Source organism: Orbicella franksi, chromosome 15 (genome assembly GCF_964199315.1).
Source record: "Orbicella franksi chromosome 15, jaOrbFran1.1, whole genome shotgun sequence".
NCBI lineage: Eukaryota > Metazoa > Cnidaria > Anthozoa > Scleractinia > Merulinidae > Orbicella > Orbicella franksi.
Genome location: NC_138159.1, coordinates 20,515,908 through 20,527,846, shown reverse-complemented (window position 1 = coordinate 20,527,846; position 11,939 = coordinate 20,515,908). Strand labels below are relative to the sequence as shown.

General features: G+C 37.5%; 2 protein-coding genes across 2 annotated transcripts in view; both read left to right on the top strand.

The window, feature by feature from the left end:
• LOC145470821 (cathepsin L-like peptidase) overlaps positions 1-4,157 on the top strand; it is a 5,217-nt gene extending 1,060 nt beyond the window's left edge. Inside the window, exons 2-6 of the mRNA XM_081454675.1 lie at positions 1,082-1,331; positions 1,695-1,889; positions 2,029-2,220; positions 2,590-2,861; positions 3,350-4,157. Coding sequence (XP_081310801.1) covers positions 1,089-1,331; positions 1,695-1,889; positions 2,029-2,220; positions 2,590-2,861; positions 3,350-3,449 — 1,002 coding nt within the window. The 5' untranslated portion in view covers positions 1,082-1,088 and the 3' untranslated portion in view covers positions 3,450-4,157. The remainder of the gene's footprint in view (positions 1-1,081; positions 1,332-1,694; positions 1,890-2,028; positions 2,221-2,589; positions 2,862-3,349) is intronic.
• A 110-nt stretch (positions 4,158-4,267) lies between these two features.
• Positions 4,268-11,878, top strand: LOC145470820 (procathepsin L-like). The gene is made up of 7 exons (XM_081454673.1): positions 4,268-4,970; positions 5,191-5,244; positions 7,377-7,631; positions 8,287-8,484; positions 9,052-9,243; positions 9,701-9,975; positions 10,722-11,878. The coding sequence occupies exons 3-7, from the start codon at positions 7,392-7,394 to the stop codon at positions 10,819-10,821; spliced, it is 1,005 nt and encodes a 334-aa protein (XP_081310799.1). The 5' UTR covers positions 4,268-4,970; positions 5,191-5,244; positions 7,377-7,391; the 3' UTR covers positions 10,822-11,878.
• The last annotated feature ends 61 nt before the right edge of the window (positions 11,879-11,939 follow it).

Here is an 11,939-nt window from a genome sequence, read left to right as displayed (position 1 = left end):
TACGAGAACTCATGGAGAGCACGGTCATTTAACTGAGTTCATATATGATAGGTGTCCTGCATACTGCTAGGATCAACGCTATCGAATTCATCGTGAGTAGTGATAAGTTAATAAAGATGGTAAATTTTAAGCTTGGTAGTGAAATGTGAAGGTGAATTAATCAACATGACACGAGCGTGGGACAAAGAAAAATTCTGAGTCCCTGACAGGAATCGAACCCATGACCTCCCGAACACCGGGCGGGCGCTCTATCCGCTGAGCTACGAGAACTCATGGAGAACACAGTCATTTAACTGAGTTCATATATGATAGGTGTCCTGCATACTGCAAGGATCAACGCTATCGAATTCATCGTGAGTAGTGATAAGTTAATAAAGATGGTAAATTTTAAGCTCGGTAGTGAAATGTGAAGGTGAATTAATCAACATGACACGAGCATGGGACAAAGAAAAATTCTGAGTTGCCGACAGGAATCGAACCCATGACCTCCCGAACACCGGCCGGGCGCTCTATCCGCTGAGCTACGAGAACTGATGGAGAGCACGGTCAGACTGTTGTGATTATGCAGCTCTTATCGACTCTCTAAGGAATATTGTGCAGACCTGAGAGATTTTGATGAAGGAAATCTCCATGGCACCGTAACTCTGCTGCAAATTGTGTTGGCACTGTATAATTTGCAAGTCTCTGTAACTTTCTTGCAATATTTTACAAGATCTGTACTTGTGGTTAAAAGCTGGCCATTGCATGCAAACAGCAAACAACATGTACATCAGTTGCCAAATGATTTTCTCCTTAATAATGTGTTGTTCCAGAAAATGTCCATACCTCCCTCATAGAAGGGATTTTTTTCTAAGAGTCCCCACACCTCTGGAAATTCCAGTTAAGCTTCATATATTTCTTTAAGTCTTATGGAGCTCCCTCCCCCCCCCCCCCCCCGGAAATTCTAATCCATTCTGTGGGGGGAGTAACAGTATGAATATTTTCTGGAGCTGCACGATTTGCTTTTGGTTATAAGATGAGAATGGTGGATTTGTTACTGCTTGACTAACAATATTTCATTTTACATCTATTTTAACTGTAGGTTCATCATGAAGTGTTTAGTAGTGTTAGCAGTCTGTCTTGGAATTTCATGCAGCTGGTCTGTCAAGCAAAACATGGATGCCTTAGACGATCCGAGTTGGAAGGCATGGAAATCATTTCACAACAAAAACTACGATGATGAGGGTGAAGAGAGAGTGCGTAACTTCATCTGGCAAGACAACTTAAAAAGAATTGTTTCTCACAATGAAGTTCACAAATACAAACTCGCTATGAATCATCTTGGAGACATGGTAAGATTTAAAACTGGTATACCGGATTCTAGAGAAGAGGATTGGAGATACAGACTGCCGAAAGCAGCCTCCCGTAAGGGGGTCCTGGGGCATCCTCCCCAGAAAATTTTTAAAACTGAGGTCCTCAGAAATGGGATTTCCGGCATACTGAGGCCAAGTCAGAGTGTTATAATGTCTCATTTTTTTTAATTTGGGAGGTTTCAATTGAACCCCTCAAACCCTGCTAGACCCACCCCAGTACATGTGCATGTATAAGTATAAAGGTTATTTTTACATAACGGCAAGCTTCTGAAAGTGTACTCCTACATGTAGATGCTGGGGCAGGGTTAATTAAGCCTAACAAAATTTTGCTGTTTTGTTTAGACATCACAAGAAGTAAAAGAGATGCTGAATGGATACAAGATGAAAAATAACTTGCTGGGCTCCAAGGACAAAGCTTCCACTTTCCTTACACCATCAAATTTGAAGATTCCAGACACTGTCGATTGGAGAACAGAAGGTTATGTGACTCCAGTTAAGAACCAAGCCCATTGTGGATCATGCTGGGCTTTTAGTACAGTAAGTTATTTGATTGAAATCTTATTTCTCTTTACAATATTAACACACTGTCTTGTAGACTGGATTCTCAGAACCTGTATTGAAAGAAATATATGGCAAAGGTTAGGAGAATAAACTGAGTGTCCACCTTCTTTTTTAGACTGGATCTTTAGAAGGACAACACTTCAAGAAGACTGGCAAGCTTGTCTCTCTTAGTGAACAGAATCTTGTAGACTGCTCTGAGTCATTTGGAAACAATGGTTGTCATGGTGGTCTGATGGACAATGCTTTTAAGTACATTAAAAGCAACGATGGTGTTGACACTGAACAAAGTTACCCATATCTTGCCAAGGTACAATCATTTTCAAAATGAAATATACATGTATTTGGTCGATCATTTAAATGTTCCGTTCACCTTGCACTGTAATGGTGTCTTCAGCTAGTTTTCCACTCTTCTCAAACAATTTCAGTTTGATTTAAAAGATGGAAAATGAAACACCACCTTATTGGGCTATTCAGCCTATTTCATTTATCTATCACAATACTGCCAAGTGACTACTGAGCTCCCAAGAATCTATTTAGCTTAAAAGTTGTGTTGGAAAGTGTGCAAAGGTTGTTTGTTCAATTACCGTTGCACAGTGTCCATTTTTTCTGAGTAACTTGCATGACTGACTTTAAAACATGTGTGGATGCCTAACCATCACAGTTCACTTTCTCATAGGTTGGCACTTGTCATTTCAATGTTTCTGATGTTGGTGCGACTGACACTGGTTTTGTGGATATTGCATCGGGAGATGAGTCTGCCCTCCAAGCAGCCTCTGCTTCCATTGGTCCAATCTCAGTAGCAATCGATGCTAGCCACAGTTCCTTTCAGTTTTACCACACAGGTGTTTACGACGAACCCGCTTGTAGCAGTACTCAACTTGATCATGGTGTCCTAGTCGTGGGATATGGCAGTGAAGACGGTCAAGATTACTGGCTTGTCAAGAACAGGTAGGCAAACTTATTTTGTCAGTAATGATGTGTTATTGCTCTGGCTGCTTTAACGAGATTTTAGAGGTCACTGGAATGTTTCACATTGACACAGTAATTGGAAATGTTCAGTAGATCAAAGGAACTACCTACATTGGAATCCTGATTTTTTGAAACTGCAAGGGAAACAAAAATTGCTGTGGAAATTTTTGTGGTTTGAGAAATCAGGGGGAAAATTACAGTTTTGGACTGAGGGAAGGGAAGCGACACTCGGTTTGGAGGAGGTTTGAAAAGTCATGGGTTTGAGTAATCAAGATTCCACTCAATGTTGTGAGTGTAATATATTGAGTTTTTTATGATTACAAAAACAACATTAATTTTATAGGTCTTGAAATCAGTAACACAGTTTACTAAGGATGAAAAACTTTAAAAGTCTGTAACATTGAATAAAATAGAACATGTTTGAAGTTAGATGATCAAACTCTTTGTTTCTTTTTCTTTTTTTACAGTTGGGGACCAAGGTGGGGGGAACAGGGATACATCAAGATTGCCAGAAACAAGGGCAACAAATGTGGAGTTGCGACTGCTGCAAGTTACCCGTTGGTTTGACCAACTGATGATATAATAGTGTTTTCTGTTATGCATGTTTAAGCTAGAGTTTCTATAAATTGATGTAAAATAATGAACATCAAATTCAAGCAAATGTAAATGAAAATTATTCTGCAAATTAATTGATTATTCAGCATATTTTCAGTTATACAACTAGTATTTTTTATGACTGGTGCCGAGAAACAAGTGTCTTGAGATCCCCTGATGTTATAGGTTATTTTTGGATTCTTGAAGTCACCTAGCTGGGTACAGACTGTTATTTATCATCTAAAAATGATATTTTGCCAAGATAATGCTACCAAAGTACTGTTCAACAGTTATTTATTGCAGAGAAAAATGCAGCTTTTTTCCTACATGTACATGTATAAGTAATCTGTTATCAGCACAGTATTCGTCGCTTTGTTTAAACAAATAATTAAAAAAAAAACTACAACAAAAGAAAGACAATTTGATTTATGATTTGAAATGTCAATTCTCCTTGCAGGTTATAGTGCATTTTTAATGGCAGTTCTGAGAATTTGGCACTAAATCGATACAATATCACTTAGTTGATGATTTTCCTTATTCTCATCACCTGTTTTCTTGAAAATGTGTGTGAAAATGTTCACCCATGGAACTTTCAAAGTATAACATGAAAGATTATACAGCTTTTGTATGGTGATATCTTTTGTTCTGTGTCCAAAATAATAAAAAAGATTTTCATGAAAAGGAGACTTTTAATCATAATATTATTATAACATAACTGCAATATCAATGGACCTTTCGTAAACATTAACAGATCCTTGCTTGGAATTCTCTGAAATATAGAAGTGTTAAAAAAAAACACAAATGCCTACCAGTAATCTATGTTTCTACAAATCAAACATATAACCAGATCACACACTAGCCAGTTAAACTATTTAAGGGCAGTAGAATCCTATCCTTTTAAGTCAACACAGACATTTTTTTTTTCCCCTCAGTTCCTCGTCCATGCCCCTCTGCCCCCAACCCTCGCCTAAGAGACAATTAGAATTTGCACGGTTTTGAATTTTTATGTGCAAGTATAGATGATCCAGGAGAAGCCATACTTTCCTTTTAAATGCATCGTCACGATTTTTTCTGACATACCTCATACTTCCGGTAAGTGAGGAAATATTAAGCCCTCAAATCCAGATAAGGTACTACTATAGATGGAAGTTGCAGCCCCAGTAAACCCAAATCAATGTAGAATGAAGAAAAGTCACTTAAAAAGCTGTTGAACATGCAAAAAGACGATCGTATTCTTAAAAAAAAAATGCCTAATCGGAATAACTGTTACTGCTGACTGAAAGCACTTGAAAACAGAGAAATTGCCTGTCCTGGGTGTCCCGTGGCGAGTGAGCCATGTGATCATCTTTTAGCGCCTACCTTCGCGCAGCTCAGCGGTCGTCACTATATAAACACAAACAAGGCGCCAGCAGGAGCGACTGAATCGAAGCAGGGGAAGCGAAGGGCTAGAGATAACAAGGTCTGTGCTAAAAGACGGTCACAGCTTGCTTGAAAGTAAGTTAACACAGTCGTTCGATTTTTTTTTAATCGTTCATTGAAAATTGCTGGTGCGTCATTAAGATGCGAACGCACGAAATCAGTCAGATTACGTGAAATACTTCAAAAATTTCCGCTTCCTCGAATTCCGTATTCATGAATTCATTGGCGTAGATCACGAGACTGCGAGTCACGAGTTTTTGTCCTTTGTTCAATATCGATATTTCTTTTTCTACAGAAATCTTATCACGTAACGTTCACTAAACGAAGACGCTGACTCATACCGTTTTGTGTAAGTATTACAACTCTGATGTTGTGTTAAAATCCTAAGCTTTTAGCTTTTGTTATTATGCTTACTGCAATCCGATCTGTTTTGATTCGTAGCAAGAGTTTCTCAGCTTTGTTTTGAGTTCTCTGTAAACTTAAGAGTCGTGCTTTTGTTTCTCCTAAACACAACATGGCCATGAATGGAATCTTTGACAGCTTGAAAATCTATTTTACCCTTGGCCTTCCTTAACTTTGGTATTTTCTCTGATCAGAAACATGGCTGAAAGGGTTTCTGTTACAATGAATCCTGACAAGTTTTCAAACACCGGTACAACGAAGTTATGTAACAGACTTGTACGAACAGTGACGAAATATGAAATAATTTCCTATACTCAGACTGCAATGAAACTCTTTTTAAAAGTGGAATATTTCATTGGGCTCAACCGAACTTCATCAGCCGTGTAATAGAAATGTGAAATTATTTTCTATTTTTATCATGATTCCAGAACAGAAATACAACATTTTTTTATCATAGTAAGGAACAGAGCTTTGGTGATGGGCACAAAACTCACTACACGCAGCTCCCGCTGTGAATGCACGATACTTTCAGATCATACTTTGTCTACACAAGAAATTGCTAACTAGTGCCAACAACATGAAACAGTCATTTGCGGACTTGTCTTTGTAAAAATTGATAATCATCCCATGTACATGCTGTGGGTAATTTAAAGTTCAATGGTTTTGCTTGGTAGTTGAACTAAAAGTTTATTTCAAACAGTGATATTTATAGGGTTGAAGAGCCAGTAGATACATTTGGCTCATCAGTGGCGCAGTATTAACCTCTGCACTCATTTTTGTATCATTATGTAGCAATTAGGAGTACTCCAGCTTCTGCTATTTGAGCATATTTCATTAAAAAGACTTCCTTTTTAGGCTGTGAGCGTGCCATTAGCAAATCAGGAAGTGAGGCAAGCCGGCCTACATCTATGGTTTAGTGTGTTGACAATCTAAATGTATGCGTGGTTCAAGTTAACATAATTTTTGAATGGATATTTAAGTTTTCTAGTAGTAAAGTTTAAGTATTAAATCCCTAGGTTTAAAAAAGAGATCAAAGGGGTGTTTTCCTGTTTTTTTGTTGTTGTTGTTGTTCTTGTTTTTTTTCAATGGCCCAAATAATTTTCAGTTTGAATCAACAGAAGAAACTTATTTCCTTGAAGGAAACTGGAAAATGATATTCGGATTAATGATCTTTATTTTCCAGCTGCCCTTGGAATAACAGAAGTTTACGTATTTTCCATTTCTGTCGATGGCATTAATGACTGTCAGAACATGGAAAGTGCCATTTTTCAGTTTTGTCAAAAAATCATCATAACTGTTTTCCAGTTTCTTCTACATAATGAGTATAAATGGCAAAAAGAATCAACCTGACAGACGCAATGAGGCATAATATTTTTGATGGGTTTGACTAAATTTCAAGCTATCCTAACACAGATGCCAGGTGTCAACCCTCAATCGAGTCTGCAGTTTTAATTTCCATCAATCTTAACTTGTACCAAGACATTTTGTCATGTAGCTTCAATCATTCTAGGCCACAGACAAGTAACATTTTATCATTACTCTTGAGAAACGGACTGTGAATTGGCTCCCAAAGCTCTAAGAAGTTTAAATATTTATTTTGATTCTGGTTGCTAGGCAACTTTAATTTGGTATGACTCCAGCAGAATCGAGAAGCAACATTTTCATTTGTTATAGTCATTTGTTCAAGTTTTCTTTTCTTTTTTTAAAGTGCAATGTTCTAATCAAAAGTCTCCAAGGTCGATTCTATTGGGATTAGCTGTTTCAACTGCAACCAGTTTGTGTTGATACGGTTGATGTTTCTCGATAGAACTCTTTTGCAACTATTTTTGGTTGAAACGCAGTAACTCCTGAGAATAGTCCTTACACTAGCTACAATCATGTGATGTAATCGTGCAAATGCTTTTTCAACTGTTTCAACCTGGTTTGAGGCGGGTTGAAAAAGTTGATCAACCAAATAAACCAACCGAAAACATTTTTCCCCAAGACAACACAAAAAAACCCTAACCAACCAGAAATAGTTGATCTCAATAATGAAAACATGACCTAAATCTCGAAAGTTTTCCTTTCTATGTTTTTCAGGACATTCAGCTCATCATGGCTCATCTGATGTTAACCTTTCTCTTGGCTGTCAGCTTTTCTGTGGCATTGTCAGAACTTCTGATCAAAGACAATGCTTGGCATGCTTGGAAAGAATTCCATGAAAAGAAATATGAATCTGATGACGAGGAACATTTGCGTTACACCATTTGGAATGAGAACCTCAAGTACATTACTAAACACAATTCTGAAGGGAACAGCAAGTTCAGACTTGAAATGAATCACTTAGGAGACATGGTATGCAAGAACTTACCTTTTAATTCATTTTCAGTATTTGTTTTGTTAATACTTTTTCAGCTTCTGTTCCATGATAAACTATAATAAAATCCATTGCATTATTTTTGGAACTTTATAAGTTTTTTCTTCAAATGTTAACTTGTTATCATTATCATCATTGATCTCCTCAATCTGGCAGCAACACAACCATAATATTATTCATCATAAATAAACATATCAAAACATTCATGTATATATCTTGGATGATACTGGCAACTGAACCTGTAAAGAAACAGTTTTTTACTCTTCAGACTAATCTTATATAATGTGTCACAAATAATTTTTTTTTCCACACCAAATTTAAATACTCTGTATTCATTTCCTGGTACAGCAATAGAGCCCTGTTGATTAAATCTGACCACCACTGGCCCACTTAATTTGAAAATCTTGTCATATTTTCAAGGTAGTGGCTACATCAAAGAAGTTTGTGAATATGCAATAGATAAATAAATATTAAATAAATAAATAAATAATCGAATCAATAAATATTAAATAAATATTATTATAAGTTTAATTTCTTCAAAGGCAAAAATAAATTGCTAACAAGAAGGGTTCAGATTTACAGCATCCAAAAAGTTCCCATGACCTAATCCCTCTGTTTCTTGATTTCTTTTAGACAAGTAAAGAAGTTCATTTGATTTTAAATGGCTACAACAGTGCATACAGGAACACTAAGAACAAAGAGTTAGTGGCATCTGCCTTCCTTCCACCAAACAATGTTCTGCTGCCAAAGGAAGTTGATTGGAGAACAAAGGGTTATGTGACACCCGTCAAGAATCAAGGCCAGTGTGGATCATGCTGGGCTTTCAGCACAGTAAGCGATTGTTGTTAGTTTTATTACTGTTAGTGCTAATCTTTAGAGTGCTTTACATGTACATGTACAGGTCAGGTTTTTCAAACCAGTTGAATATTCGTCAAAGGGAAAGGTGGAGTCTAGGACCATACACTTATTTGACCAAAAGCTACAATGTACATGTATGATTACACCTTTTGTGGCTTAGTGGAGGTAAAGGTGGACTGCAGAATCAGTGATACAGCACTCAAAAAGAATCTTGTTGTGGTAACTATGGGTGTAGTACAAATGTTGGGGAGGGGTGGGGCTGATATGGGATCCTGATAGGGATAGAGAAGGGTTAGGGAGTGAGAGGATGGGTGGGTGGTTTGCACATTATTCCTTTTAATGCCCCCAAGCCTCCTCTCTCCTCCCTCCCTCCCTGCCTTGTACTTTAAATTGCAGTTCGAGTTCAAGATTGACTAACAAATGCATGCAAAGTTTTACAATAAAATTGCCTTAGCTGCGTGCATTTCACCCTCTGTATACATTGAATGGCTACAAGGAACAATGTAAGGTTATAAGCCTTTCCTCTGATTTTACTTTCAGACTGGTTCACTGGAAGGCCAGCACTTTAAGAAGACAGGAAAACTGGTCTCTTTGAGTGAACAGAATCTGGTTGACTGCTCAGAAAAGTTTGGAAATCATGGATGTGAAGGCGGTTTGATGGATAATGCCTTCAAGTACATCAAGGCAAACGATGGAATTGACACAGAAAAGAGCTATCCCTACCTTGCTAGGGTAAGTATCCTTACCTACCAAGCTTACGGGTTTCATTAAGGACTGGGCAGCGGGCAAATTGACCGGCTGTGTGGATGATTTTGCCAGCTAGTTTGACCATTTAGAGGAACAGTTTTCTTACATGTCTATGGAAGTTCAGTTTAAAAAGTTTTGCTGCCTGTGAAAACATTTAATGAAACCCCTGCAACCTTAGTAGTAACCCTGGACAATTTCCCCAAGTTTGAACCCGAAGGGCAAGGAACAAGGAACTACCAACTCAGCCCTGTGTGCTACCAAAAAATGTGCCAAGAGACAGTGTTATACGTATGGATATGGTATTACTTAATCTCGGATCCAGATCTCCCATGGCCAAGCACCAAACAGAGTGAGATCTGGGTACTAAATTAGGGTGTACTCCTACTCTAGCCCACTCCCTCGTTATACTAATCTCTGCGATTTGTCAAAAAATTTCTTGTAGGATGAGACCTGCCACTTTAATGCGTCATCTGTTGGTGCTGACGACACTGGTTTTGTGGATGTTACAAGTGGAGACGAAGCAGCCCTGAAGGTTGCTGCTGCTACTGTGGGGCCCATCTCTGTGGCAATTGACGCATCGCATATGTCCTTCCAGTTCTACAAGGATGGTGTTTACGATGAACCTGAATGTAGCAGCACTGAGCTGGATCATGGTGTGTTGGTGGTGGGTTATGGAACAACACCGGACGGCAAGGATTACTGGCTTGTGAAGAACAGGTGGGTGTGGTGGGTGGAGGGCGTGTAGCCCTTATTGAAAGAAACCAGGGAGAGATCCCATGGTCTTTTCAAATTGTGCAAGAAGTGTCTTTGAGTTGTCTTTCATGTTTTTGTAGCTAACCATCATGACAGAGTATGACATATGAATACAAGTGCATGTAGGGATGACAAAATAAAGGATTTGGAGAATGGATTGGTACCTTCTACATGTACTTCTTCAGGAACTTTATTATTAGTAGATGATAGCAATAGCACTGAGTCTAATTTGGACAGTGATATGGAAGGGGAGGGGGTTGATCTGAGTATCTCACATCACATTAAGTTTTAGCCTAAATATCCAGTATCACCTTAATTCCAATTGCAAATCAACTATTTTTCCACTCAAAATCCTGTTTTATCTGATCTAAAGATCCGCTATCCATTAATTTTCCCTAAAATACTATGTATCCTGTTAATTTTTTACCTTAATATCCTGTATTCCAAAAACCCCTAATAGGTGCACTTTAAGTCATCCAATTGCGTCAGTCTGTAATCATGTTGTCTTGTGATTGAACAGATGACACAGACTCTCCAGTGACATCTGTCTGAGGGGAGTGTCCAATTACATACTGTTGCATACAGCAACCCATGATGCATACACTCCTCCTACTGGGGCTAAAACTAGGCCTTCTGACAGCCAATTTGTCATACATGTATGGTTTTGATAAACTGTAGTTGTTAATTTTCTTGTTTGTTCTGTTTTATAGCTGGGGTGCTAGTTGGGGTTCAAAAGGTTACATCATGATGACACGTAACAAAGAAAATCAGTGTGGAATTGCTACGGATGCCAGTTATCCACTTGTCTAATGACTGTGACAGTCTACATTCTTAAGGGGGCTCTGTCATGTTCAAGTCTTTCTTGTCAAGGACAAAATCACCTTTACATCAAAGAAAACCGCAAAACTAATCAATAGTGTAGCTGAATGTAATGTAAAAAAGCACAAAAGATGTAGTTACAAACGCAGCATAAGGTTGCAGTAAGATAGGCTTAGATTGAGTTCGATTGAAAATGACTATCTTGTAAAATGTCAGCTAAATTGTTTTAAAGGCACCTTTCATCATTATAGCTTATGCACTTTATCTAAGAAACTCAAACTGAAAAACAGTTTACAAGCAAGCCCTGACAGTTAAGAGAAATGACTCGACACGGTACATTTTGTAGTCATTTGCAATTAATGTTAGTAGTTTTGTGATAGCATGATTGAGGAGGGAGGAGTGAGTCAGTGTGAGAGACTTCGTTTAAAGGCAAAAAAAAATGTCATTGTAAAAAATTGAGAAAATTGGGCTTATGACGGTAAAAGTGTTTTCATAATGAGTTTCTTTGTTTTATAGAACAAGGGCTGTCATTATTTAGTTGTTGGATTCATTGTTAGCGCAGTTAAGAGAGCTATTGCTAGTTCATCTGGGTTAAACGAATTCCTACAGAGGCAAAGTTGATTTTGTTCTAGTTCTTAAACTTTTAATCAAGATAGTTCCCTGTTATACGTACGCCAGTTAGGTTAAGATCGTAGTTTAGCGTTCTTTAGCTGTAAATATGAGATATTTATAGTGTATCAGTAAACCACAATTGACTTTCATTACTGTATTTAATACATTTGCAGTGGTTTAAGTGACTGTCTTCGACAGTTATTTGAAATCAAACGGTATTATTTCTTAATTACTCCAAGATCATGTCATTACGTTTGACTGTCTACATTTATTTGTCTTTAACTCACTGCTTGTATTTAAAATATTTAAGCAAATGTTTTAGCCAAATCATAAGAACAAAACTTTTATTTCAGTATTGGCCAAGTTATGTATTGTTTTTTAATTTTACTTATTTCAATGTATTTTATTTCAATAATAAAGTTGTTTTGCGGTTTTATGAAGTTGTGAAATTTCATGTGTACTCAGAGCAATATGCATGCTAACTTTTTGTCTGACTC

Coding starts and splice junctions, on each gene's coding strand:
- LOC145470820 (XM_081454673.1), top strand. CDS start 7,392: ATGGCTCATCTGATGTTAACCTTTCTCTTGGCTGTCAGCTTTTCTGTG. Junction 7,632..8,286: donor TGAATCACTTAGGAGACATG/GTATGCAAGAAC, acceptor GATTTCTTTTAG/ACAAGTAAAGAAGTTCATTT. Junction 9,976..10,721: donor TACTGGCTTGTGAAGAACAG/GTGGGTGTGGTG, acceptor TCTGTTTTATAG/CTGGGGTGCTAGTTGGGGTT.